This window comes from Patagioenas fasciata, chromosome 1 (assembly GCF_037038585.1).
Source record: "Patagioenas fasciata isolate bPatFas1 chromosome 1, bPatFas1.hap1, whole genome shotgun sequence".
Taxonomy (NCBI): Eukaryota; Metazoa; Chordata; class Aves; order Columbiformes; family Columbidae; genus Patagioenas; species Patagioenas fasciata.
Window position 1 is genome coordinate 191,460,002 of NC_092520.1, and position 26,765 is coordinate 191,486,766.

General features: G+C 39.9%; 2 protein-coding genes across 6 annotated transcripts; one reads left to right on the plus strand and one right to left on the minus strand.

The window, feature by feature from the left end:
- Window positions 1-310: 310 nt before the first annotated feature.
- Window positions 311-3,589, minus strand: NDUFA5 (NADH:ubiquinone oxidoreductase subunit A5). 2 transcript variants are annotated; one of them, XM_065862546.2, is made up of 5 exons: window positions 3,461-3,589; window positions 2,965-3,009; window positions 1,837-1,953; window positions 1,071-1,136; window positions 311-511 (listed from the first exon to the last, which is right to left on the minus strand). In XM_065862546.2, the coding sequence occupies exons 1-5, from the start codon at window positions 3,479-3,481 to the stop codon at window positions 410-412; spliced, it is 351 nt and encodes a 116-aa protein (XP_065718618.1). In that variant the 5' UTR covers window positions 3,482-3,589; the 3' UTR covers window positions 311-409. The 2 variants fall into 2 exon arrangements, with proteins under 2 accessions (XP_065718618.1, XP_065718619.1); XM_065862547.2 differs by lacking the exon at window positions 3,461-3,589 and adding an exon at window positions 3,187-3,302.
- Window positions 3,307-26,403, plus strand: ASB15 (ankyrin repeat and SOCS box containing 15). Of its 4 annotated transcripts, none has more exons than XM_071803368.1 (11): window positions 3,307-3,390; window positions 14,141-14,245; window positions 16,295-16,436; window positions 16,910-16,962; window positions 17,049-17,180; window positions 17,570-17,728; window positions 19,793-20,038; window positions 20,670-20,841; window positions 21,209-21,779; window positions 22,337-22,490; window positions 23,958-26,402. In XM_071803368.1, exons 3-11 carry the CDS (start codon window positions 16,321-16,323, stop codon window positions 24,128-24,130), a joined length of 1,776 nt encoding a protein of 591 aa, XP_071659469.1. In that variant the 5' UTR covers window positions 3,307-3,390; window positions 14,141-14,245; window positions 16,295-16,320; the 3' UTR covers window positions 24,131-26,402. The 4 variants fall into 4 exon arrangements, with proteins under 4 accessions (XP_071659469.1, XP_065702093.2, XP_071659471.1 ...); XM_065846021.2 differs by lacking the exon at window positions 3,307-3,390 and adding an exon at window positions 11,149-11,235; XM_071803370.1 differs by lacking the exons at window positions 3,307-3,390; window positions 19,793-20,038 and adding an exon at window positions 11,149-11,235 and having other exon boundaries at window positions 23,958-26,403.
- Window positions 26,404-26,765: the final 362 nt, after the last annotated feature.

Genomic DNA, 26,765 nt, shown 5'->3' on the forward strand with positions numbered 1-26,765 from the left:
ATGGGCAGGGACACCTTTCACTAGACCAGGCTACTCAAAGCTCCATCCAACCTGACCTTGAACACTTCCAGGGATGGGGCATCCAGTGTCTCTGGCCAACCTGCTCCAGTGTCTCACTCAAAGCACCTACAGACACTCAGGACTCTGTCAATAAACACAAGGCACAAATAACCTGTTAATAATGAAATAAAACAAGAAAATAAAACAAAGGTCGTACAAGAGCTGAAAAGAATTTGCTTAAAACTATTTTCACAACAAATTGGAAACAGTCTTTAGATTGCTAAATGTAAGTGGACACTGGGACAAAACATGTTTTTATGAACTAATCTCTTTAATTTAAAGACAATTGTCAGCAACAACAGATTAATTATTAACTTTTTTCTTTCAAGAGGTTACACCCTCTTGAAAATTATATTGGCCATCTCCACTGGTCAGAAGGAGGTTCTTCAACTAGAGGCTCCCATGGTTTCCACTGTATCATTTTTCTTGCCAGGGACAGCTCATTTTCAGCCTGTTAATAAACACCATAAACAAATTCTTAAATTCTATACAACTGCCAAAGTATTAAATTACCTCTATTTCAGTTCATTGTCTCAGTGATGTCACAGACTGCCACAAATTTCATCTATCCATATCAAAAGAAACTCTGTGTTTTGGGGTTTTGTTTTTAAAGAAAAAATACCAAATCACCCCCAAATACCCACACTGTTCACTTTGCCATTCCCAAAACAATTTCATGATATTTTCCAGTCTATTTGGATTATTCCTCAATATTATTCAATCATCTTCTGCATTTTCCACTGATTTAGACTCTGTAAGAAGCAATGTAAGTACACATGGTATATATGTAAGTGTAATACAGTAAACACACGTTAATTGTGTTAGCTTTCAGTAGGGTCATCCTAATCACCACATGATATTTCATTCTCAGATTTACTTTTCTGCAAAACAAACAATCAAACAGGAAAAAAAAGTTATGGAAAACTGCCAACTTTCTAAACAGCTCAGCCAAAGCAGCACTAAAAAACACTGCTCTCATTTGTACTTAACCTTTCGTTTGCCCACTTTACCTGTAGAATGACTTCTTCTATGTGACCACTATTCAGTTTGTCCTGTAGTTTTTCCACATCAGTCTCCTGTGTATTTGAATACATATAAACAAATGTTAATTTATACTGAGAAGTAGAAAGCCCAGATAAAACACAAAAACAATAATTCAACCAGATCACACTCTAGTCTTCCTCAGAACTACCGTCAAATTAGCTGGCTGCTGTCATTTTACGTTAGTAAAGAAATCTCACACACTTTTCATATTTGAAAACAAACATCAAATTTCCAGTGATAAATACAAAAGCCAAGTACTACTTAATGACATCCAAAGAAGCATTAGCAGCAAAGGACTTTAGTATGTATCTTGAAAGAAAATTCTGATCATAGCTTTTTATGAAATACACAATATCAGTATTGCATAGCTTATTGTACCAAAAAGTGCTCTGAAATGTCAAAGGCACAGATTGCGCTAAGATACTACACTGATAAGAGCACATGCATTTTTTTGTGCAAGATTGTGGAAATTACCACTGTCTACAAATCTTAAAAAAACTGTTTTCTTCTAATTTTCACCAAAAACACCAGTAAGAAGTTTACAATTCTTTTTAATATACCATCAAAATATTCCATTCAATAACAAAATTAAATCTCAAGACTTCAATTATTTCTGAACTGATATCTGAAAGCTACATCTACTTCTGAAAAACAGGTATTTAAAAAAAAATAATCTTTCTCATCTTAAAAATCTTTTCATGTGTAACATTTATGAACCAGACCCGTACTTACCGTTTGCACCAAATTAAATCGCTGATTTACAATATCCTCAGTGTATTTCCTATATGCTGCATCTTTGGGAATGTTTTGCAGGACACCAAGGATTTTTGTGTACAGTATCCTCAGGCGCTGAAGTGATTGCAAGACATGGTTAAAATACACAACTACAAGTATTTAACATCTGGTCTGTCTTAAGCTACTAGCTACAAAGACACAAAATATAGAGGGTTATGGTATTCAATCCAGAAATGCAGGATTAACAAAATAACTAAGTCTGAACCAGAGAACTCTGTCTTGGGCAAAACTGGCATTTATCAGGACTGGGAAATTTATTAATTTTACCCAGAAGGTGTCTGACAAAGCTGTAGACTGAGCTATAATAATTTGTACAGAACAATAATGATTTTTTCAGTGGTCCTTTTTGACACTATTCCTAACTTTTGGCGGCAAAAACATTTTTGAAATAGAATCGTTGCACAGTGGGAAATTTCAAAGCACAGAGAAATTAAATAAGTCCTTTCAAAGCTCATGCCTCCAGAATAAGCAAGCAAGATGACGCAAACATACTTTCATTACTGAGCCTGACGAGGTAAAAACCAAGCGCCAAATTGCTACAAGAAGCACCTAACATGGTTCCCAAGAACCACTGAAGTATGCCAGCCTCAACAGTGCTTGCCATCACAGGGCCTTGATGTGGCATTGCACCACACCTCCCCTATTACATAAGACCAGCCTGTCCCCTTTGTATGGTATGTCAGTACTTGATGGAAACATGGCATAGCAAGGCAGAAAAAACCTGTATGTTTGTGAAGTAGAAATCACATTTATGAAGAACTGAATTTAAAGAGTTTTTTGCTTTTGTAATGGAGATGAGAGAAATATTGCTTCATAAAAGTACTTACACAAAGGAGGTTTTTTAAATCAGCACATACAACAAAAACTACATGTCCAAAATAACCCCTAATTATATGAATTAAACTCTTAGGAACTAATTTTATTCCTTTGTCATTTTGGAATATTTTTACACCTTCATTAAGCTGGCACCACTTTAAGGTGCACAGTGTATCTACATACGCAAACACGTAAAAAAAAAAAAAAAGCATTTAATTTCCATTAAATACAGAACAAGACGTGACATACCTCATGAGGGTTTTCAGTTACAGCCAGTCCTACAAGTCCAGTGGTCTGCACAGAGAGCATGAACATATTTAATACACCCAACCATCTACTTCCATGCTACCTAAACATACACCTGACGGGGACCATTCCGTGACATGATCTCCACCTCCCACCGCACACACAAATCTGCAGAGTTTTGACCAGGGAACAAGAAGGTGAGAGTGAGGAGAGGGAGCAGCTCACAGTCCACATCAGCCGCCGCTCAGCAGTCCTGGAGGGGTGACCCTGGGCCTACCCGCATCCTTCCTCCCCACACGATGGGCTCGCCCCCTTTGCTAACGGTCGCTGCTGCCCCGCCAGCAGCTGCCGCCGGGCCCGCCGGGCTCCCCGCTCCCCTCGGCCCTTTCTCACATCCCCCCGCCCCGAGACCCGCCGGAGCAGCGCAAGGTGAGATCCCACCGCGGGGCGCGGCCACCGGGAGCTGCTCGCTCGGCTCGGCTCGGCCCCCCCGCCTCACCTTCCGCAGCGCCCCCGCCATGGCCGCGCTGCGCGAGCCGCCCCACGCCGCTCCGCCACCCACCGCCCGCAGCGCCGGACGCGGGGCGCATGCGCGGGCGTCGGTTAGAGGACATGGCGAAGGACGCGGAGCCGCGCATGCGCCGCTGTCACCTCGGCTCCCGGTCTCGGCGGGCGAAGGATGAACCAGGCCGGCGGCAGCACGCGCGATCCCGCGGCTCATGCGCAGCCTGCGGGTGGCGTGGTGGCGCGTGCGCTGAGCTGCGGGGGCGGCTCGGCTGTTGGGCCCTGGAGACAGGGGAGTGCTTAAAGATCTAGCACTTTGGGAGCTACACTTAACCCACTAACCCTTGACCCATTAACTTAGAGTTTTGTGTAACTTACTGTATGAGAAATAACAGTTCACTGAGGACTTCACAGGCCCCGCAAAGATTAAAAAAAACACCCTAGCTGCGTCCTTGGGTGAACTAGATAACAGAATCTTGGGCACGGGACGAGAGATGCCAGTTCTAACCAGCTCACCAGTTTGAGTCCCAGCCAACCCAACACACCAGGCCAGAGGTAAAAGTGTACAGTGAAGGAGACCCCAGTTCACGATCGCTGCACAGGCGCAACCAGGAGGGCCGGAGGTAGAGACTGTGGAAATGACTCCCCAGAACTCACTGTAATAAGAACCACCTTCTCGGGGACAGGTTATGAATATGTACAGGCACTCCTAGAACTTTTGTGAATATGTAATACTTTACAGCATTTAACCAAGCTCGCAGCTGCTGGAAATTTACACACATCTTAGGCGGAGCTATCCCTCGTGTGTCCAGTGCTGAATAAACATACCTTCTTTAGAACCTCACAGGCTGTAAAGTAATTTCTGCGCCTCACCCTGGGCAAAGCTGGGCCGGCCCAGGCGGGAGGGTCTCCTTTGCTGGAGAAACCCCATCCCTGCGGTGGAGAGGCAGCCAGGTTCCTGTCCCGGAACCGCCCAGGCTGGCTGGGCACTGTGGTGGCCCAGGAGTGGGTGACTGTCCAAATGCAGCCCAAGTTTCGGAGCCCGGTACTTTTAGGTGGGCTGGGTGTAGCATCTCCATACTGCTGTTTGCTTTGCTGCACTTAAATACGTTTGAATATTCCCTTTTCAGCATAAACACGTTTTCTGTTAGTAATGCTGTCTACATGCAATTGCTAAAGGCAGCTTATGATCAATTTGCAGAACTTTGCAATTTCCAAATAAGGAATACTCTTTGTTGCTAGAAATGCATCACACACAAGTCCTACGTGCCATATGTTGCAGTTCGATTTTCAGCATGTCTCTAGTAAGATGGAATACGCATTCTGCTGGTGGTCAGTATGGCTGGTGAGAGTACCTGAAACCAACTGATATTTGCCAAGTGATAGCTAATTAACTGCCAGTACTGAGTTTTCAGAACTATTTTAAGTCCATAGGGGTTAGGGGGTCTTTTTTGTTTGTTTTTCCAAAGTGTTTTGCAGAATCCAATCTTACTGCAAGCTTCAGAGTTGATTTCAAACCTCCCTTTCATGAGTCAAACAATTGTGTCAAGCCTTAGAGCTTCAGAAGTATGTTTGGCTGCTACTGAGAGCTGTCTTGTGTGTTGTGTGCTTGGAATTAACACAGCTTATGTCCACTCAGAGTGAGATTTTGGTGTAGCAGATGTGATTTGAATATGTGTCAGTTTCTGTCATTTTTTCACAAAACATATTTAGGCTTTGCAGAAGTTTCTAGTACATCAATTCTAGTTTTCTGCAAAGTATGTGTAAAAAATAAATACCTTCCAATTGATAACTGATGCAGTGTGTAACTAAGCATTTTATGTCTGTTCCATATGTCCGGGAATAGGGTCTAATTTAGAAATAATGCCCAGCTTATAAACAATTTAATTTTTTTGTTAAGAAAAAAAAAAAGAGTTGTATGTGCATGTATTTATCAGTCAAGTCCTCCTGAGGTTGGTAACTTTCTACCTCAGGGAACAGTCATAGGAATGAGTGTTCTGGAATTTGAATAATAAGCAGAAGCATGCATATGCTGCCTATGAATTTTAGCTGTGAAATTGGCTTGACCAATGAATTCTGTTAAAAGTAGCTAATTTACAGCAGATTAAAAAATAAGGATTACTATAGTAGGCAATGGCAAATAGGTAATTTCTGAGTTAATGTGATCAGTTAATAAAGAAAAAAAACCTAAAATACTGATGGAAAATAGAAAGCTTAATTAAGAGACTTGAGATAGATAGAATGAGAGAAATAAGCAATAAATGGCAGTTTAAATCAGTGGGGATAAACGTGATGTTCATTTGAAAATCCAGTTGACCTTGTATTAAGTCTTATCTTTATGACCTAACTACTGATTAAGGCTGAGTTTTGCATAGTGAGTAAGATTTGATAATAATTGTGTTTTAACTTTATATTGTATTTGTTCTGATCTTTTTTTGTTGTTGTTGTTTATAATTCATTTGGACTACTTTTGAGCTACTTTTTTCCATAACAGGTAGGCAAACCCAACAAACTGAGTCTCAGAATATCGTAGAGTTCTCACTGAAAGCCAGTCTTTTAATAAGATATGTACTACCTCTGTTCCATAACTAAAGCAAAGTGATTACTACAGTTTATATAATAATTTAGGGTTTATGCTCCTCCACTACTGAGTGTTCTTTGAGATTACATCAGAGAGACCTGGGATTTCTTTCCAAGGCATTGAGAATCTCTCTTTCCTATCAAAATATCATTCTTTAAAAAAATTGCCCTTTTTTATTGGGTCCTCCCTGTATTTTTCCCTTCTCTGTGATGGTCAAGCCAGATGATGTATCTCCTGATTACGCAAACCGACCACGGCACAAATTGTTCTGTGCCTGGCAATCTTCGTTAGCCAGATTAGCTCAGCACAATTCAAACAGTAGTTCTAACCATCTGTTTAGACAACCCAAACATATAGGTATCCTTGCCACATCCTACTACAAAGAGTAAAAAAATAGTAATATATTTTGATTAGACAGTTCATTAAATCAGTTGGAAAGTCATACTGTAGGAAGTTCCCCAAATTGCCAAACAGTTTCAATACATAGTTTAACATATAAAACTCCAAAACCTAAGAAGTACATTCAGTAATTACCTGCTTTTGAACAAACAAAAAACTCCAAACCATCCACATAGCATTTCATGGTTTATAATATATTTAGCACTGGGGACTCTGTGACGGGTGGTGTTCTGTGTGCTAATGTACAGCATGTAGGCACCCTGAGAAGGTCTTGGTATAGCTGTGGTTTCTCTTCCCTTTTTTTGTCTCACCAATGGATTTATCTCACTGTGAAGTCTTGCAAATAGACATATGATTTGGTATCTCGACAGGAGTCTTATTTATTCTGGCTTTACATGTGTGAATCATTGACCGGTGGGTTTCTAGTTAGTAACTATGTAAGAGTAGAATTAGTGTTTAAATAGCAATGCAAATAGTATTAAGAATACCTGAAAAGAAAAACAATACTGTGCCTGTAATGTGGATATGTAGTAGTTCTGCTGATATCCTGGTTGTGTAAAGGAAAGGAAAGAACTCAAGCAATTGAAACATTTGTGTTCTTTATATATTATAAATGCATATTGTAGATTTTTAAAAATTATGTAAGAATATATTTCTGTTCTTATAATCCCTTACCTGACAGTAAAGCAAGGTCTCAGTACTTTTCTGTCTGCTTCTTATTGTACTGGTTTGGTTTTTTCAGCCTCACAGTATCACACAGTATGTTTGGGATTGGAAGGGACCTCAAAAGATCATCTAGTCCAATCCCCCTGCTGGAGCAGGAACGCCTAGGTGAGGTCGCACAGGAATGTGTCCAGGCGGGCTTTGAATGTCTCCAGGGAAGGAGACTCCACAACCTCCCTGGGTAGCCTGTTCCAGTGCTCTGTCACCCTCACTGAGAAGAAGTTCTTTCTCAAATTTAAGTGGAACCTCTTGTGTTCCAGCTTGATCCCATTGCCCCTTGTCCTATCATTGTTTGCCACTGAGAAGAGCCTGACTCCATCCTCATGGCACTCACCCTTTATATATTTATAAACATTAATAAGGTCACCCCTCAGTCTCCTCTTCTCCAAACTAAAGAGCCCCAGCTCCCTCAGCCTTTCTTCATAAGGGAGATGCTCCACTCCCTTAATCATCTTTGTTGCCCTACGCTGGACCCTCTCCAGCAGTTCCCTGTCCTTCTTGAACTGAGGGGCCCAGAACTGAACACAATATTCCAGATGGGGTCTCACCAGGGCGGAGTAGAGGGGAAGGAGGACCTCTCTCGATCTACTGACCACCCCCCTTCTAATACACCCAAGGATGCCATTAGCCTTCCTGGCCACAAGGGCACAGTGCTGGCTCATGGTCATCCTGTTGTCCACCAGGACCCCCAGGTCCCTTTCCCCTACACTGCTCTCTAATAGGTCATGCCCCAACCTATACTGGAACTTGGGATTGTTCCTGCCCAGATGCAGGACTCTACACTTTCCCTTGTTAAATTCCATCAGGTTATCCCCCGCCCAACTCTCCAGCCTGTCCAGGTCCCGCTGGATGGCGGCACAGCCTTCTGGCGTGTCAGCCACTCCTCCCAGCTTAGTGTCATCAGCAAACTTGCTGATAGTACACTCAATTCCCTCGTCTAAATCATTAATGAATATATTGAATAATATTGGCCCCAGTACTGACCCCTGAGGCACTCCACTAGATACTGGCCTCCAACTGGACTCCGCACCATTGACCACCACTCTCTGGCTTCTCTCTTTAAGCCAGTTTGCAACCCACCTCACTACTGTATTGTCGAGACCACACCTCCTCAATTTAGCTGTGAGGATGCTGTGAGGGACTGTGTCAAAGGCTTTACTGAAGTCAAGGTAGACCACATCCACCGCTCTGCCATCATCCATCCACCTTGTTACATTCTCATAAAAGGCTATGAGGTTGGTCAAGCATGACTTACCCTTGGTAAAGCCATGCTGACTGCCCCTAATGACCCTCTTATCCCTGATGTGCCTTGAGATGGCACCCAGGATAAGCTGTTCCATTACTTTCCCAGGGACAGAGGTGAGGCTGACCGGTCTATAATTACCCGGGTCCTCCTTCTTGCCCTTTTTAAAGACTGGAGTGACATTTGCTTTCCTCCAATCCTCGGGCACCTCTCCCGTTTCCCAAGACTTGGCAAAAATGATGGATAGCGGTCTAGCAATGACTTCAGCCAGCTCCCTCAGCACCCGCGGATGCATCCCATCTGGACCCATGGATTTATGGACGTCCAGACTACTTAATTGTTCCCTAACCCAGTCCTCATCGACTAAAGCAAACTCCTCCATTAACCTGGCTTCATCCGGGGTCTCAGGGGTACAGGGTTCCCCAGGACATCCTCCAGCGGAGTAGACAGAGACAAAGGCGGCATTCAGCAATTCTGCCTTCTCTGTGTCTTCTGCCACCAGGGCACCCACCTCATTCATCAGTGGGCCTACATTGCCTCTGGTATTAGTTTTATCTGCTATGTATTTGAAAAAGTTCTTCTTGCTGTCCTTGACCCCTCTCGCCAGCTGTAATTCTAAGGAGGCCTTGGCTACCCTAGCTGCCTTCCTGCATCCTCTAACAGCAGCCTTATATTCCTCCCAAGTGGCCAGTCCCTGCTTCCATGACCTGTAAACTCGCCTCTTCTGCTTGAGCATACCCAACAGATCCCTATTCAACCATGCAGGCCTTCTGGCTCCCTTCCTCGACTTCCTACGTGTGGGGATGCTCTGATCCTGAGCATGGAAGAAGCAATCTCTGAATGCAATCCAGCTCTCTTGGGCCCCTTTTCCTTCAAGCAGTCTTGCCCATGGGGTTTCCCTCAGCAGTTGCTTGAAAAGGCCGAAATTAGCCCTGCCAAAGTCCAGGGTTGCAATTCTACTTGCTATTCTGTTCCTGCCACACGAGATGCTGAACTCCACCATCTCGTGGTCACTGCAACCCAGGCAGCCCTCAACCTTTACTGCTTCAACCAGACCCTCTTTGTTAGTGAGGATGAGATCCAGCAGTGCACCTCTCCTGGTCGGCTCCTCCACCATCTGCATGAGGAAGTTATCATCAATGCACTGGAGGAACCTCCTGGACTGTGGCTGGCTGGCTGAATGGTCCTTCCAGCAAACATCAGGGAAGTTAAAATCACCCACAACAACCAGGGCCTGTGACTGTGAGGCCACTCTCAGCTGCGCATAGAAGGCCTCATCAACTTCCTCAGTCTGATCTGGTGGCCTGTAATAGACACCTACAACAGTATCACCCCTACCAGCCTGTCCCTTGATCCTGACCCATACACTCTCAACTCGTTCCTCATCTGCTCCTGGGCAGAATTTAGTACATTGCAGTTGCTCTCTCACATAGAGAGCAACTCCACCACCACGCCTGGCTGGCCTGTCTTTCCTGAAAAGGGCATAGCCATCCATGACCACATTCCAGTCATGTGAACTGTCCCACCACGTTTCTGTAATTGCCACCAGATCATAATCTCCCGACCGAACATAGGATTCTAACTCCTCCTGCTTATTCCCCATGCTGCGCGCATTGGTGTACAGGCATTTCAGGGAGCGAGCAGAGCACACCAATTTCTCCCTAGGGGCACAGGAGGCCACCCGGTCCTCATCTGTTTTAGAATGCTGCCCCTCTGGGGCAAGCCCAACTACAACCCCATCCCCCTTCGAGGCTAGTTTAAAGCTCTCCAAATGAGCCCAGCTAATTCCTGCCCCAGCATCCTTTTGCCTCTGCGAGATAAGCCTTTCCTGCATAACACTGTCCGGACTGGAGTCTTATAAAACCAGCCATTATCAAAAAAACCAAAGCCCTGCCTGTAGCACACTTATTTGGATCGCACTGGCAAAAGAAGTTTCAATAAATTCCTGATCTTGTCTCCAAAGATGAGATGCATGTAGTGCCTTAGTTAAGCTTACAGTGTTACGGTTCTATACATGCAAGTGAATCATAGAGCACAGAAGTGTTCACAGTGTACATGTTAATTTCATCAGATCAATTAAAGATATGTTGGAAGTTTGTTGTTTCAGTTTGTTATGTTCCATTATTGTCTGTTTGTTTTGGTAAAGACAGCTAATTGGTTAAAACCAAAACAAGACAGAGGTTTTGCATCAGTGATATGTATCTAGCTTCTCCTTCATTTCATGGCTGGGATTTAACTTGCTGGGTACTGCTATTCTTGGTGTTACTTTTGGGCTGTCACTGCTGTCTGTGGTGTCATACCTTCTGCTTCTTTGTCTAATTTCTGGTTATTAAATCTAGTCAAATAAGAACCATAATTGGCTGTCATTGACTCTATAAAGCTTTGCATCTTATCAGCCTCAGAGAGAGAGAGAGAGATTAGTGATTGGTGATGTAATATTCCAGGATGTACAACTAGTTAAAGGCTAAACCTTCTCAGATTTGTGTAAATTTATGTAAATATGTTACTGGATTTTGTTAATGTAGCCCTTGAGACTAAGTTGGCAAATAACTTATTTTCTTAATGAGAGTTGTTGAACCAATCTTATTATACTGTCCAGACCTCATGTTACATTTGACAAGATTTTAGAGAAGTCATGTGTAATACTTTCCTGTGGGGCGAGTCTGCTTATGTTACAGTTGTACAAGGTCAGACCTTAATTTATCTAGCAACTGCGTATTTAATTTTAGAAGTATCACAGGACACATCAGCTCGCAGGGCACCATTCCTGGCTGTTCAAAATGCAGGCCCCAGAGTAACAGTGGCAAGATAATGGGTTGAAAAGGTGAGAATATATGGTATGCTTGCCAATTAGACTAACAGAGAAATAGTTTAAAACTATAATATTTAGTAGACTGAGTCCAAATTTAGACTGCTATTATTTTATTGCTATGAATAACCTCTTTGCATGCCTAGGGGCCTTCTATTTATAGACAGTAAAGCTAGGATTGTCTAGTTTATTTTAAGGATAAGAAATTAGAATAACATTAACACTCACATAACTTTAACTTTATACCTATGTGTTTCAAAGTGAGGAACACTTGACACGCTTCTTTCCAAGGAAAGATGCAACTTCCGTGATTAGCAAGTAGATGAGGTTTTTTTAAATTAAAAAACCAGTAGCTTTATTTAAGAGAGAAAAACTTTTTAATGGAAAAGAGAAAGAAGTAACATCTAGTTTTTCAGGCATAAATGGAAAAAAAAAATCAGAAAAATATTGGACTATTCAAAATGTTGTTTAAGGAAAATATTCTCGGTAATATAAAAAGTAAAACTTGTTTACAGTAAGCATTGGCAATTGTGTCTAGTGATCTAGTGCCTGGGTCTGGTAACTGCAAAATTTCACAGGTGAATGAGAGAGGATTTTGCTGCTGAGCTTTTGAGCCTTTTCATTGCCACATCAGGTAGTGTGGCAGGGATGTCTCTGCTGCTGCTGAGTATTCCAGCCATGCCGTTATGTTCCACTGTGGTCCGAGTGGAACATCCACGCTTCTGTCGGCCCATGTCACCTCAGCACAGTGTATTACCAGCAGTGATATAGCAAATCAGGCTCTCGAAGCATGTGTAGACCCCTGGCAATGTGTCCAGCACTTGGGCTGTGGTGAGCTGGTCGCCCTATACTTACTCTGCCATGTTGCAGTCACTTACTACCTTACTAACTTTCTCATTTTATAGTATATTACTAACTTTTGTGGGATGAGATAGTTTGAAAACAGTACACACAACAATTCTGAAACAATGCTTATCTGAGACCTTTCTGGTTAAGTCTGTGTTAAAGCAGAGCTTTATGGTGCCTGTGGCATAACCAGTCTGGGGAATGCAGCAATGCAGGAGATGATAGCTGACCAAAGGGGTATGCAAGTTATGTGAAAACAAAACAAGTTTCTGTGGTGCCCTGTAAACTGATTTCTTCCAGTAATCTTTAGGAGAGAAAGGAGAGGTAGAAAGGCAATACATATTTCTGAATATAAAAGGATGTTCTTATGAAATTACTATACTGCAAAGTGTTCTGTGCTCTTAACTCCTCTTGGAATCAGTGATGTTGGAGGGTGTTGATCACCCCACAGGACTAAACCTTATGTGACCATCTTCATAAAGATACTGTAATATATCAAAATAGCCTTCTTTCAGATAGTTTGCAGTGTGAGGGTCTAATCTAAGGCCTATGTGAGTCTTCAGGAGTCTTTTTTTCGTTCAGGCTCCAGGGTAAGTATAATACGATGGACTGCAATATAGTAATTTTCAGTTTCAGTTCTAAGGACAGCAACTTCATTAGGGTTTGCAGGGCAAGAAGGTCCATCCATGCAGATCTGATATGTTGAGCATGATTCATAAAAAACATGCTTCAAAAACTTCAGCCTTGGCATAAAGTCTTCAAAAGGAAGGTTTTCAAAACTTAGGGAGAGGTGGGAAGAAAGGGACTGTAGCTTCTGTTTGCCTTTAAGCTGCTGTGGAGGAAACAAGAGAATATGAATGTTACACATTTTTCCTTAATAGATTATCTTATGTAAATAAACTGTTTGGTCTCATTAGGAGCGCCTCTCATCTGCCAGTGAAGTGTTAATATATTCTAAAATATACTTTCCTTTTAACTAATAGCAGGAACATGCTGTAGATATTTTTATTGAGATCTACTTCTAAAACTGCCAGTCCAAGAGAGATTTTGTCTCTGCTGTTTAGAAGGTTTGTCAGTTTTCAGAACAGCGTATGTTTGTGGATTAAATGAAAGAAGCTTTAAGGTGCCATCAAAATTAGAAAAATGTTTATGAAAATGGGAAGATAAATGCACCTTGACTCAGAATTTCCCCGTCTGTCAACCAAGTACCAACAAGAGACGAGGAAGAGAAGCTCAGTTTCACGGCCTTACTGCTGATGAGGAAAATCTTACATTCTGGTTAATAAGAAACTTGTGGCAGCATTTAGATAAACATATGGTCAGCTGCTTTGTTTTGTTTAGCTTTTTGAAGTTTCTACGGTTTATATTATACCTTGGAAGTTGTTTGATGTGGGATGCCTTCCTTTCTGCATAAACCAAACTATATTTAAAACCCCCCGCTTCTTATTAATTTGTTTGGGTTTTTTTTTGCTACAACAAACTTGATAGGCTTTCCTAAGCTTGTTTTGATCATAAGAGTTTCAGAACATCCTTATCTTTGTTTTTTAGAATTATGGGGAAGTTTTTATTGTCTATCATGTCCAACAGGATGTCAGTCACTCAATATTCTCAGTCATTTCTGAAATCCTTTTTTGCATGAGAAGTTCAACCTAAACCACAGTATGCCAAAACATGACTTCCCGAACTTCTGCGCTTTAATGTGATGCACAGCAGATTTAATATTAAGTAGTATGTGAAAGATTTTGTTATCTGTGACTGCATTGTGCTGACCAGTTCATCAGCGTAGCTTGTGTATGAAATCTGATTTTGTAGTGTTATGCTGAAGCCTTGATTAGAGACTCAAAAGGAAGGAACAGAGAACACTCGAGAAAAGCAGTTTGTTTTGAACAGGTCTGTTGTTCTACACCAAAAAAGAAAATGTATCAGTTATTTTTTTTAATTTTAACTTTTTGTGGAAGATTTTTGGCAGTCAGAGGTTGCAATCAAGACCAAAGTTGTGTATTTTTTCCTTTGATGAAAATGAAACTGAAGTGGGGATTATTTCCACTTTCCTTTTCCTTGTCCTTCCTTGCAGATAAACACCTGGGCCATGGTTCCAGTACATACTGAAAGAGGTGGGAATCTGCATTATGTGGGAATCTGAATCCAAGAGACCTTGAGCTTCTGAGTGAATCTGACTGTAAGCCCTTACTAATTTAATTTTGGTTTGCAAGTTTTATTTTTTTAATAAGTAATAAAGTATTTGTGAATGTGATTATAATGTAGGCTATGGTACTTTGATTGATTTATTGTTTACTGGAATGATGCAGAAATTAGTCCAAAAAGAAATCTGGTGAACACTTTCCTTTGAAGATAATTTTCAGCAAATGGCCTCCAAATGATTTCTACAATGTTCCTTGTCTATTTGCAAATTTACTAGGACACCCCACAGTGATTGTTCTGTGAGAAACATAAAAGAGATGCTTAGTATTATATAATTGTTTAGTATTTCTGCAATACTTTGACAATGACAAAGTGTTCTATGTGGTAAATACAGTAAACAACTGCATAAACTGTGGGAATACTAGTTTTATTGTCAGAAAAAAATTCAGCATCTGGTATCCACAGTCATGAAAGCCACACGTGTTAGGCTACTGAGATTGAATCAAACAGAGAAATTCTGGCAAGATCCAAAGCTCACCTGGAAAAAGTTAGGTAGGCACAGTCATACATATATGAAGTTTTTATTCTTTATATAACTTTTGTGATAGATAAATACCACATTTCACTCTTCAAGAACCTGCAGGAAGATGGTTCAAAAAGCAACATTCCTGACTTTCCAATTACAGTTATAATTTACTGGCAAGGCATTGCATTGTTGGGATGTCTCTAGCAAAAAGCCTAGAGAACCTAAGCCACAGTTAAAGTTGGTGATATGAGCAGTCTGAATTTAAGCTGGTGACTATAATTAAAGGATTTGACATACTCTGTTGTTGATGCACTGATCCTAACTACTCTCACCGCTTGAGAACTGTAACTGGCACAGCTTGACCATCACCTGGGCTTGTGCACTGAGCTCCTGTGAGTGGCCATTAATCCTTGTGACTGCAGATGCAGCAGAGACTCAAAGTCTTTAGTCTGCTTTGATGGACCATGCCTTAGCAGTGCAAAAATGAGATTTGCAAGGAGGTTTGGGGTTATTTTTGTTTGGTTTGCTTTTAATCTATTGAAGTTGACTAGAAGTGATAATGACACAGGACTGTTGTAGTGTTTTGTTGTACAACTACCTATCCACAAAGTCCAATATCTTGTACATTATTAAATTAACATAAAATAGGATTTGCATTTGGTATCGTCTCACATCCCTAGTTTATCCCACCCACCCATACTGGGTTCAGCTCCAGGAGAGGAGGGGTGGATACAGGTTACAGCTGGAAACTTTTCTAGTAGAGTCTTTTTTGTAATTCAGAACTGAATGTTGTGTCACCACCTAAACCGTAGTGACATGCCATGGGATTTGTCTTGCTGAAATCCTGTGTCCAAATGGTGCTAGTTGGTGGATCCATCCTATATCTGCTCCCAGTGCCCTAGTGGGTGAAGGAAGTGGGGAACAAAATGCTTTTTTCCCATGCAAGAGTCAACTTAGTTCATAGCTTCTCTGAAACCATGTGATGCTTGTTTAAATACTGTGTAAGTACGATGTGTGATCGCCCTTAGAACTGATCCTGTGTTCCTTCTAAACTTCAAACCCTCTCTATAAATATTTCTCAATTTGAGTGGTTTTTGTTTCTATAATTATTTGGATGTATGTGTGTGTGTTTGTGTTTACATTCATAAAATCATTATGAATGCCTGTGTCTGATTAGGAATCATTCATGAGGCGATAACTGTTCATTGTTCACGTTTGTGTGGAAACCATATATTCACTGACTTGATGACCACAGCTTTCTAATGCAGCAACGTCTCTTTTTATGGTTCACAATTGTCCAGTATTTTTCTGTAGATGACAAACATAGCGTGTGAACAATAAAAAGAACTTTTCCTAAACGGTATGTGTAGTACTAAATGTTTCCAGGATTGTTTTCTGTCACCATTCAACAGCAATTTTATCATTTTTAAATAGGAATAAACTCATAGAAATGTTATTGAATTAGGCAAAATTGATGGAAACACCTGGTTTTAATTATAAAAAATACCTTAAGTGGGACATGATCCTTCACAGTATATTTTTGTGTGTATTTCAAAATAGGTTATCGTTATAGTTCACCATAAAAAATGATGGATGAAAGGGAAGATTTGGTTGAAGATCTGCTCACTGAGTATGCCATACAGCTTAGCATTCAAGAATCAAATGGAGCCAAAGCACCAACATCTTCCAGCTATCATGACAGGTACTCTAAATTCAATAGGTGTTAGAGATTATGCCTTATTTTAACAGTGTTTAACATTGATGTTTAGTGCCTTATATCATGCTTAAAGCAGTTCTTAGTTTGGCTGTTATGCCGCTTTCTCAGTGAAGCACATTACATTCTCATTTACTGTCTAAGGTTTCTGAATCTCAAGGGCTCATTTCTGTACTGTGGGGCAAATACAGTTTTTTAGTCCACATCAGAAGTCTTTACTAAATTAGGAGATTTATCAGGTCAACCTGCAGCAGAAATTGCACCTTGCTTGATAACTTTGCATACTCTGAATGTACACAGTACAGGGATAACTTAGGAGGTCAAAAGGCTCATCAAGATTGTAGCTGATATATTGAAAGAAAAGTTGGCTCAGATGAGAACCTAATGGAAAATATTGAATAAATAATATAATGCATCTACTTTTTGTTTATATTTACTATTTTCTGCTCTTTTTTGGGTAGTTTTTTACCACCTAGTGAGGAAAACAGGAAAATTGTAACAGCCATAAAGCAAGGTAAAAACCCTAAAATAAAATAGTCCCTTTGCTTCCCTTATATTATTTTTCCAACTGCATCTTACGTATCTACTGCATTTTTTAAGGTCAAGTATTTGGGCTCCAAGAACTTGTGAAACAGAAATATGCTTTGGATGAAGCTGATGAAAGAGGGTGGTTTCCACTGCATGAGGCTGCAGCTCAACCAATTCAGCAAATACTTGAAATAATTTTAGATGGTGAGTAAAGTAAAAATATCCCACAAGATAAGGGGAGCAGCAAAGAAACATAGAACAATAAACAGCCATCTGCGACAGCAGGCTAGAACTGGTTACTGGAAAAAGTAGGATCCAATCCTCCATGGAGCATCTTGCTTATCTTGGAAAAGTTGTGTCAATTTACACCAGCAAAGAACTTGGACCATTTTTAACATTTTATTCAGAAACCTACAGACAGAGCAAAAACTACTGTTGAGTATTCAGTGTGTTTGACAGTGCTAGTTAGGTTACGTTAAACATAATTGCAGGTAATTTTCATAAAGATGTAGCATTTAAGGATTTCTAATATATGTGCATCTGTTAACAGCCTTGTGCTTTAATTTTATCTTTTCTCACTTTCTTACTTCTAGCATCTTATAAAACAATGTGGGAATACAAAACATCTGATGGAGAAACACCATTAACTTTGGCAGCAAAAGCTGGCTTTGTGGAAAATGTACGAACGTTACTGGAAAAGGGTGTTTGGCCCAATACCAGAAATGATAAAGGAGAAACTCCACTTCTTATTGGTAATTGCCTCCTCTCCCTGGGTTTAAGCAAAGCGAATGGCAGTGCTTCACCTCCACTGAGTGCTCACCCGAGTACTCCTGTTGGTTGTGTGGTTTAGATGCTGGTCATCTTTTTAGATTAAACTAAGTGCTGAGCACTTGGTGAAATGCACCCAGCATTCTGTTCAGCTCAGCTCTCATTTTGCTTTAGGTCATCACTGAGCTACTGTTAAAGATGTTCCTTGTGCTTTAGGTGATTGTTGAGCTGCTCCTAAAAAAACCATGGGACCTATTGTTTTGTTCAAGGTACCTTCTTGGTATCTTCAGGTGCTGCAAGACCTTTAGCAACCTGGTCCTTTTTTACCATCTTAAGGTAAAACTATGACACAAGAATAAGCTGTTGCTTTAGCTTGAATGTACCTTTTCCAGAGATCTGGAGATCATTGGACATTTTTAGTTTTATCAAATTATTTCTTCAGGAGTAGGGCAGGTATTTTCAATTTCAAAATCTCCCATCTCATTTGGTTCCCCTCTGGCATTGAAAATAAACTTCAACGGTGTTTCTAAGTAATACCCCAATCTAAAGAAAGATAATTCCTTTGGAAGATTTTATGCTGTTGGTAGACTTAAATGAGCTTTTCTATACATGAGTAATTCAGCTATATCAGCTTTTAATTTCTGCCAAATGTGAAAACATCTGCATTCTTCTGAAGAGAAACCATCTGTGAAATTAATACAAGAAAATACCATATAAGATAAAGCAATATATAATACAATTATCAGTATTAAAATATTCAGTTATCTGAATTTTTGTTAACTTTCATCAGATGCAATTACTGTATTAACATTTTAAGGCCCTGAGGCAAATGTCTTGCTTTGTGTTGTTTCAGCTCTTTTCAATAATTTTAAGTCTGTGAAACTTTTAAGCCGTTTTCAGCCTTTGCTTTTAATGAATACTGCAAAGAGTAACTAGAGCTTATGAAAAGGGTATTTCCCCCTTATAATGACAATTTATTTTCCTAAATATTTCTCTATACAGACTCCTGAAAATGAGGTTTGTCAGCTATGTATTGTGTATGTATTGTGATGCTTTTTATGTTTTTGTGTCACTTGGCACTGAAAATGTGGATGTAGGTGCTGCTGTGTATCGTACATTTCCATCTTAGTCTCAGTGAAGTAGAGGATCAAGTGCCTGACACTTAATAGGTGATGTTCATGATTTAGTTGCTCTGGAGTAAAGAGCTCTTCACTACAAAGGTAAATGCTGAAGAAGTACCTAGCTAGTGGGATGATTTCTGCTTCCAGGTACATTTGATAATACTCTGCTTGAAAACAATTTTGGATAATTATGAAGATTGTTGCATCTTAAAAACCTTCTTACTTGTATAATGGGATATTCACAAAAGTTAAATTTGCTAATCCTATAACACTGATATCTCTCATCTGCCTCTTCAGTTACTGGAGAGATCTGCTATTCCAAAGGGCCATTCAGAAGTAAAATTAGACTCTTGCTCAGGATCACTATTTTAGATGTAAATAATTTGCAGGTGTAGTTACCCGTGAAAATTTCTAGCCTGGAACCTCGAAAGGGCAGAACATGGCCTTTAAAGGTGACAGATGTCAACTGCGCTTTGGCTAACGGCAGCCACTGAGTACATGCCTGGATAAGTGTTACCACGTGACAAAGTCACAAGTGAAATTTTCTGGAGACACTGTAATGTTTGCACCAACTTTAGAAGTAAGGACCATTATTCAAATACTATGCTTTTATTGTTGCTTTTCATTGTGATACACCTGCTTCTGCTTTCTCAGCATCAAAGCAGTGCTGCTTTTGCGATCCGTGCTCCAGACTGACATATTTTCCAACTTGTGTTGATTTACCTTGTTTTCCTGAGCAGCTGACATTACTGTTTATTTACCACTACATTGGATTCCCAGATTTCTAGGACTGCAAATATTTTTAATTTCTTCATATCAGTACACAAGGAAAAGCTTTTCTAAACTTACTAGATGCCTCTAAATTTCAAGATAACATACCTGAAAATGTAATCATATTATTCTCTTCCTTTTTAAAATATCTTCAAGCTGTAAAAAGGGGCTCTTTTGAAATGGCGTCCATTCTGATTAAACATAACTGTAGTATCCACCAGCCGTGCGTAAAACGTTGGTCAGCAATGCATGAAGCTGCAAAACAGGGACGCAAAGACCTTGTTGCTCTTCTTCTGAAGAATGGTGGAAATGTGAACCTTAAGGATGGATATGGAGTAACACCATTAGGTGTTGCTGCTGAGTATGGCCACTGTGAAGTGCTGGAGCATCTTATTCATAAAGGTATATACTGGGGTAAAAGGGAAGTACACCTCTGCCCTGGCATACATCTTGCCTGCTTGCTGAGGTGGTTTAGGGTAATCATGTAAAAGGAAAGAAAGAATAGTGATGAGTTAGAAGATTTGGTTTCCCATAAGACAAGGAAGCATATATGGGTGTTTCTGCTAGATTGGAGTGATGTTTACATGTTTCCATTATGCATGCGAGAGGAGCGGCAGAATTTATACCAAGCCATTTCAATCAAGGAGAGACTTACTGCTAGACATGCCTTTCTTGCCCTTCTTTATTTCTCTTTACTCCCCTCTCCTCCCTCCCTCCTTCGATTCCTCCCCTGGACAGAATTATATTGGTATTAATTAGTGAAATTAAGTATTTTTGTAATATGCCAGAATTTAAAAAATCCTCAGTTATAACATGGTAAAAGCAGATCTTGTGCAGTTGGGCATTTAAACTTGTATCTGTACAACTCTTGTTTTGCCTTTGAGTTTTAAATTTTCCACAAGACGTGTTTACTGTTTTAGCAGAGTTTTAACTTATTTACATTTGAAAACTAAGAGGAAAGTACTCTGGGCTTGTTTTTAAGGTGATCTGCAAATCATGCACATAATTTATAAACTCTATATCTTCCTCCAAGGTGGAGATGTCCAGGCCGTAGCAGATGATGGTTCATCGATACTGTTTGATGCAGCAGGAGGAGGTAATCCAGACTGCATCAGCCTTCTCTTGGAATATGGAGGAAGTGGCAATGTGCCTAACAGGGCAGGACTGCTTCCCATACACAAAGCTGCTTTTGAGGGGCATTACCTGTGAGTATGAGCTCAGACTTCACATTTTCATTAAGACACAGTGTGGTACAATGTCACATTGAACAAGTTTGTGGTAAACTTGCGAATATATAGATCATTTCTATTTCAGAAGTGCCTATGTTACATTAGTTTGAAGTAACTTTTAAGTATTTTTTAGCATAAACAAAGCAAAATGCAAAACATATTCCTTAGTGAAAACAACTGAAACAAACACAAGATCCTATTTAACAGTGCTCAAAACTGGTGTTTTGTGTTTGATCTTGTTGTGTAAAGTGTCTGGCTGGTAATTTAGCATATAGTTGTACGAGGGTCATTTTCTTCATGCAGGGAACCACTGCCTAATTAGTTTTATTCACTCTTCTTTTAGGGCCCTGAAGTATCTCATTCCGGTCACATCCCAAACTGCAATCCAGAAAAGTGGGTTAAGCCCTGTTCACTCAGCAGCAGAGGGCCAGAATTCACAGTGTCTAGAGCTCCTCATTGAAAATGGTTTTGATGTCAATACTCTCTTGGCTGAACACATGTCAGATAGTTACGACGATGAAAGGAAAACTGCACTTTATTTTGCTGTCTCTAACAATGACATTCTTTGTACCGAGATATTGCTCAAAGCAGGGGCAAATCCGAACAAGGATCCTTTAAACTGCCTCCTTGTGGCAGTGAGAGCTGGCAACCACGAAATTGTAAGGCTGCTCCTATCTTACGGAGCAAACGTCAATTGCTACTTTATGTTGGTTAATGACACACATTTCCCCAGCGCCATTCAGTACGCTTTGAATGACGAGGTGATGCTGAGGCTGTTGCTCAATCATGGATATAATGTCGAGATGTGTTTTGACTGTATGCATCAAGATATCTTTGGAAATTCTTTTGTGTGGTCAACTCCAGAGGAAGACATTCTCCCTGGGTGGACTTCTTCTGTAATAAAGGACAATCCAGTAAATACATAACCTTCCTTCCTTCTCTCCACTGTTTTCTTTTCCTTAGCCAGATTATCATGCAGAATTAAGATTAACACACTGGCAAAGTCCTTTTTTAGAACACCCTAAAAATAAAGCAGCCATTTTTCATTTTCTACTCTGAGATAGTGAAAATTATGTACATAGAGTTGTTTTAGTTTGGGTTTCATATATTGGAGATTTAGGAAGGAAGTTTTAAGAAATCATGAAGCAGGATTTTGGAATTTCTATTCCTATCCTAACCGATGGAATAGATGTGTGTCCAAAGAGATATCGCTGTCAAACAAAATAGTGCTGCAAATTATAGCAATAGTATGACAATTATTGGCCTTTGGGCCTGTTAAGACAAATTAAGGGATGACAAAAGTTAAACGTGGAAGAAAATGGTTTTTAAAGTAACCTACTTAGGCATCAATTTATGAGTGTTAAAGGTAGTTGCTAATTCTTTGTTTAAATGATCTTGAGTAATTGCTTTAAAATGTGTTCTTCCTCTGCACAGATTTCGAAATTATGACTTGATGTGTCTTCCCTTTCAGTTCTGTGACTTTATTGCTGTTCCTTGGTTGAAACATTTAGCAGGAAAAGTGATTCGTGTTTTTATAGATTACATGGACTATGTTCCTCTATGCACAAAAATTAAGCTTGTCTTAGAGACACAGAAAGAATGGACAGAAATACGTCAGATATTGGGTAAATATCTAACTTCCAGTTAATGTTATGGTTTATTATATGATAATTTAATTGCTTGTGTCAGGTAACATCCAAAGTGTTTCAGCAGTGCAAATGTGTACTAGCTAAGAACCAAGCTGTGCCTGTCATTCAGTCCTCAGGTTGAGACAGATCTTTATGTATTGTCACTCATCAAAAATGAGTCAATTGGACTAGAATATAGAAAACATGCACCTGGTAAGAATTAATCTCATAAGGAATGTCATTGTGGTGTGGGAAGCCTTTTTAGTTAAGCACCCTCTGAAGTACATCTCAAACGCCTTATTAACCCCTGTGACTCCAGTCATCGCACAGCATTGGGACACAACTTTTTTCATTGAGCAATATTGCTCACATTTCCCTCCTTCTTTTTGTCCCCTTGATCTCTGAAGTCTATTAGTCATTCAAAGATTATCGTAAGAGCACGTTTTAAATCCCATTGTGTTCAAGGCAGTAGGCAGCGACAATGAGTGTGCCTTCACGATCTGTGTACCATCCTTTCCTAACTCTAATTCACATGATAGACATCTAGAGTTGCCATTGCTAATAAATGAATAATATTTCTTTTGTATGTTTTACTTCTGAAGTTCTGCACTTTAGCCTGGACCCTCCACCACTGGTGGCACCAGAGATAGGTTTCACCCGCCTTAACTTAAAAAAAGCTGTTGGGGAGTATATTAAATGTTCTCTATGCATTAATTATTTTTGTTTGACTTTTGATTTTTAAAATTTTAACTAGAGTTTGATATAATATGTTAAAAAAACAGGTTTAAAACTGGTACCTTATGTTTAATTTTGTTTCAATATTTTACATGGGCATGCAGAGGAACTCCTTTTTTTTCGTGTCACAGGAACATCCAAATAATTTGGTAGTCTTTACTACTGATATTTCAAGTATGTTGAAAGTTTTTGTTATGTTCAGGAAGGCTAAATTAAACTGAGCTCTTTGATTGACATAAATTCTGATAAAAAGTATTTGTTCAGAAGACTCAGCAGGCCCAAGGTGGCAAAGTCTGGTTCTTGTGCCTTATTCATTCCTGAAATGGAAGGTGCTGTAGCTGACCTCAACATGCAATTTTTATAAGATGCACATAGGGAAATCAGAGATCATTATCCAATTACCATTGATTATGCTAAATGAAGTCCTAGTTTAGGTATTCAGATGACTGCTTTGGAGACAGAGTACAGTGTGCCTGTTTACAAAAGTGAGACAATAATGTTACACAGATATCTGACAGAAGGAGTTTAATTGATACCAGCATTGTGTATCGTCACAACTCTGAAGTGAAAGAATGGTATTTTATTCAGAAATGGCAAAATAATAATGCCCCAAGGTAATAGACTTCAATATTTATTTTATTAGAGCATGTTCTGAGGTTGTGAACTGGCTTATGATCATTGTTAATGACACTGATTTTTCCACTATTTATCTCTCACTGTTATTTTCAGATAATCCTCGCCCATTGAAACATCTGTGTCGCCTGAAAATACGTAAACTCTTGGGGTTAAGGAGACTCCAGAACCTCTCGTCTCTGAAGAAGTTTCCACTTCCACCAGTTCTCAAGAATTATATCCTATATAAAGAGTATGATCTGTATGGAGAAGGGATACGTTTAGAATAATTTTTAAAAATGACTGTGTGCAGTCTGTAATTTGACTGATTTCCTCACTATTTCTTTCTAGCTAAAGAGCTGCTTAGTGTTTCCTGTACATTCACAACATTCTGATATTTGTTGTTAATAGCTCTTTTATGGGAACAAACATTTCTTCAAAAATAGTATGTTAAAGCTTATGTTTTAACACAACATTGTGCTATCCAAATATAGGCTAAAATCAGAATAATGACACTATAATAATTATGTAGAATAGTGCGCTTGAAATGAAAATTCAGAAGAATAAAGGATAAAATAAGAATTTTCGTGGCAGACTTCCTAAAGAAGATGAGAAATAAAATTGCTGCTCTTGGTTTTTGGCATTAGTTTATCTGTAAAAGACAATAAATGTCTAATTTAGCTTGGCAAAGAAAATTAAACCACTAGATGCACATCTCTGTCAGGTAATTAGCCTGAAATGTAGCACATTGAAGATCATGGTGCTATTATAAAATTCCCAAAACACTTAAAATATTCTTTTTAGCTAGTTTTGCAAAGTGCTTGCTACCAGGTTTGACTGCTGTGGGTACCTGTACTGCACGTTTCAAGGGTTGGCAAAATTTGTAGGACTTTAAGTAGGCTATTTTGAAGAACGAGTAGATTTTGATGGACAAACAAACCAGGAAATCAAGCAGAATATTCCCTTGGTTGAGAAACATTGCAAGGTCATAAATTTAATTATGGTTCTTATAGACATTTGGCAGATCACTTCTCGACCAGACTGAGCAACATCCTGAGTCATGCCGTGATGCACTTGGCAGTATGCTTCTGCACGTCTAGAGAAAAGCACATCTGATTAAATATTCTTTAAATTATTCTGTTAAAAGTGAATTGCACTTACACCTTTTGCTGTTTCATCCTTTCATCTTGGGCAGAAAAAGAAAAAAAAAATAATCCAAACCCCCTAAACTAAGAAAATATTTCAGTTGGTGGATGTCAGGACTACATAGTGCATAGTCAGAGTTTAGCTAAGCATGTGATTTAAGAGATACGCTGGTTATCACACACATACACACACAAACCAAAAGCCAGCTCAAGCATCCTTTGCCCAGCTCCCTACACTGGATGTCCCTGTTCTTCTGAATTTCTCATTATTTACTGGATGTCATTGTCATGTTTAACTTACTAACACCTCAATCAGAGATGTAAATTCCACTGTGACGGCAACTGTATCAGTCTTTTGTGGGTCTGTCCTTCCTCACAACAGATTTACAGGAGCAAATGAAAGGAGTAAGAATTACTGGTCTGGGACATGTAGAGGGTTGAACAGAAGGCTTAACTGCTGCTTCTGCTCTCGCTAGGGCTACTATTTATGCGGCTTTCCAAGACATGGCCTCTGTTTTCTTGCCAGAAATTTTGACCAGGATGAAAAAGAAGAATTTCTTCGTTTGTGCAAAGTTTCTAGATATCTGGCATCTGGGATGGATCCCTGACAGGAGGATGTCCTGGGTGACTGGTGACTCCAGGCATCAACTCAACACGGTTGACCACAGTCAAGGCTCCACTGATCAAAACACCCTGGACATACCAGGCTAAATGCATGTATGCTGCATAACCTATAAGCTGATATTTCTGTGTGGGAATTCCTGAACAGAAATGTGAGCTTAATAATAAAAAGTCTTAAATAGTGGTAATTTTAGTGAATACAGTGAGCACAACACAAGAATCTGAGTGGTCACATATCTGATACAGCATGCTGCAACCACCAAAGGAAACATGATCAAACAGGGCTTTAGACAGGAGATTTTAAACCCTTTCTGTGGCTAGAGCCAAATTCCATTAGTAATTTTAGTTCATGGGCCAAGGTTTATATTTAGGACTTTATACACGCCTCAGGCAATAGTTACATTGCCTGTGGCATCAAAGCATGCAGCTCTAGGACAGACCATCACCCCAAGTGTTTAAAATACTGTGGACTAGTCCTTAAAATATCATTAGGTAAACTAAAAAGGCATGATATTATTGTGTTTATCTTTTAAACAATACATCGGGGCTCTTTTTGTTGTTTGGTAGTCTGTTACAGAAGGTGGCCTAATCCTGTTTCAAAGCTTTTCTGTCCTTCAGCATTCAAGTTGTTTATTTACTGCAGACTTTCCTGCCTTCCCCAGACGCTAAAGAAAGTACAACACCATGAGAAAGCATCTTTAATGCTTGCAATACACATGTGAACTGCATGGAGGCAAGAGGGACAAGATTTTATTTTAAATAGAAGATAAGGCAAGATAGACAGGGAAAGTGAGCTGTTTGCCCCATGTCATGCTTATGGCACAGCTAGGAATTGAATGCAAGTCTTTCAACTGCTGTGTTTTGCAGACAGACCACTGAAAACTACTTTTATGGAGCTGAGTATGTGCCGGTGGAAGCAGGAAATGTAACTGGTCCAGGACTGGTGGTTGTGTGAAAAGAGGCAAAGGCAACAGCCCCAGCTGGAAGATGAAATTGGTAGGGAAAAACTACACCTTTTTTTGCCCTGCTTGGACTATGATTGAACCCTTGCAACACTGAGATTTAATTTACTCTGCTATTTGGGTGTGACCCCTGGGGTGTTCCACCGCAACCCAATTCCATGGCATGTCCACCCCATGGGCAACTTTGGCTAAAAGAA

Excerpts from the sequence above, each read along its gene's own strand:
- NDUFA5 (XM_065862546.2), bottom strand. The coding sequence starts at position 3,481 with ATGGCGGGGGCGCTGCGGAAG. Across the intron at positions 3,010-3,460 it reads TGGCGGGGGCGCTGCGGAAG|ACCACTGGACTTGTAGGACT; the intron begins GTGAGGCGGGGG and ends CTCTCTGTGCAG. Across the intron at positions 1,954-2,964 it reads TAACTGAAAACCCTCATGAG|CGCCTGAGGATACTGTACAC; the intron begins GTATGTCACGTC and ends CAATCACTTCAG.
- ASB15 (XM_071803368.1), top strand. The coding sequence starts at position 16,321 with ATGATGGATGAAAGGGAAGATTTGGTTGAAGATCTGCTCACTGAGTAT. Across the intron at positions 16,963-17,048 it reads TGTAACAGCCATAAAGCAAG|GTCAAGTATTTGGGCTCCAA; the intron begins GTAAAAACCCTA and ends GCATTTTTTAAG. Across the intron at positions 22,491-23,957 it reads AGAAATACGTCAGATATTGG|ATAATCCTCGCCCATTGAAA; the intron begins GTAAATATCTAA and ends TGTTATTTTCAG.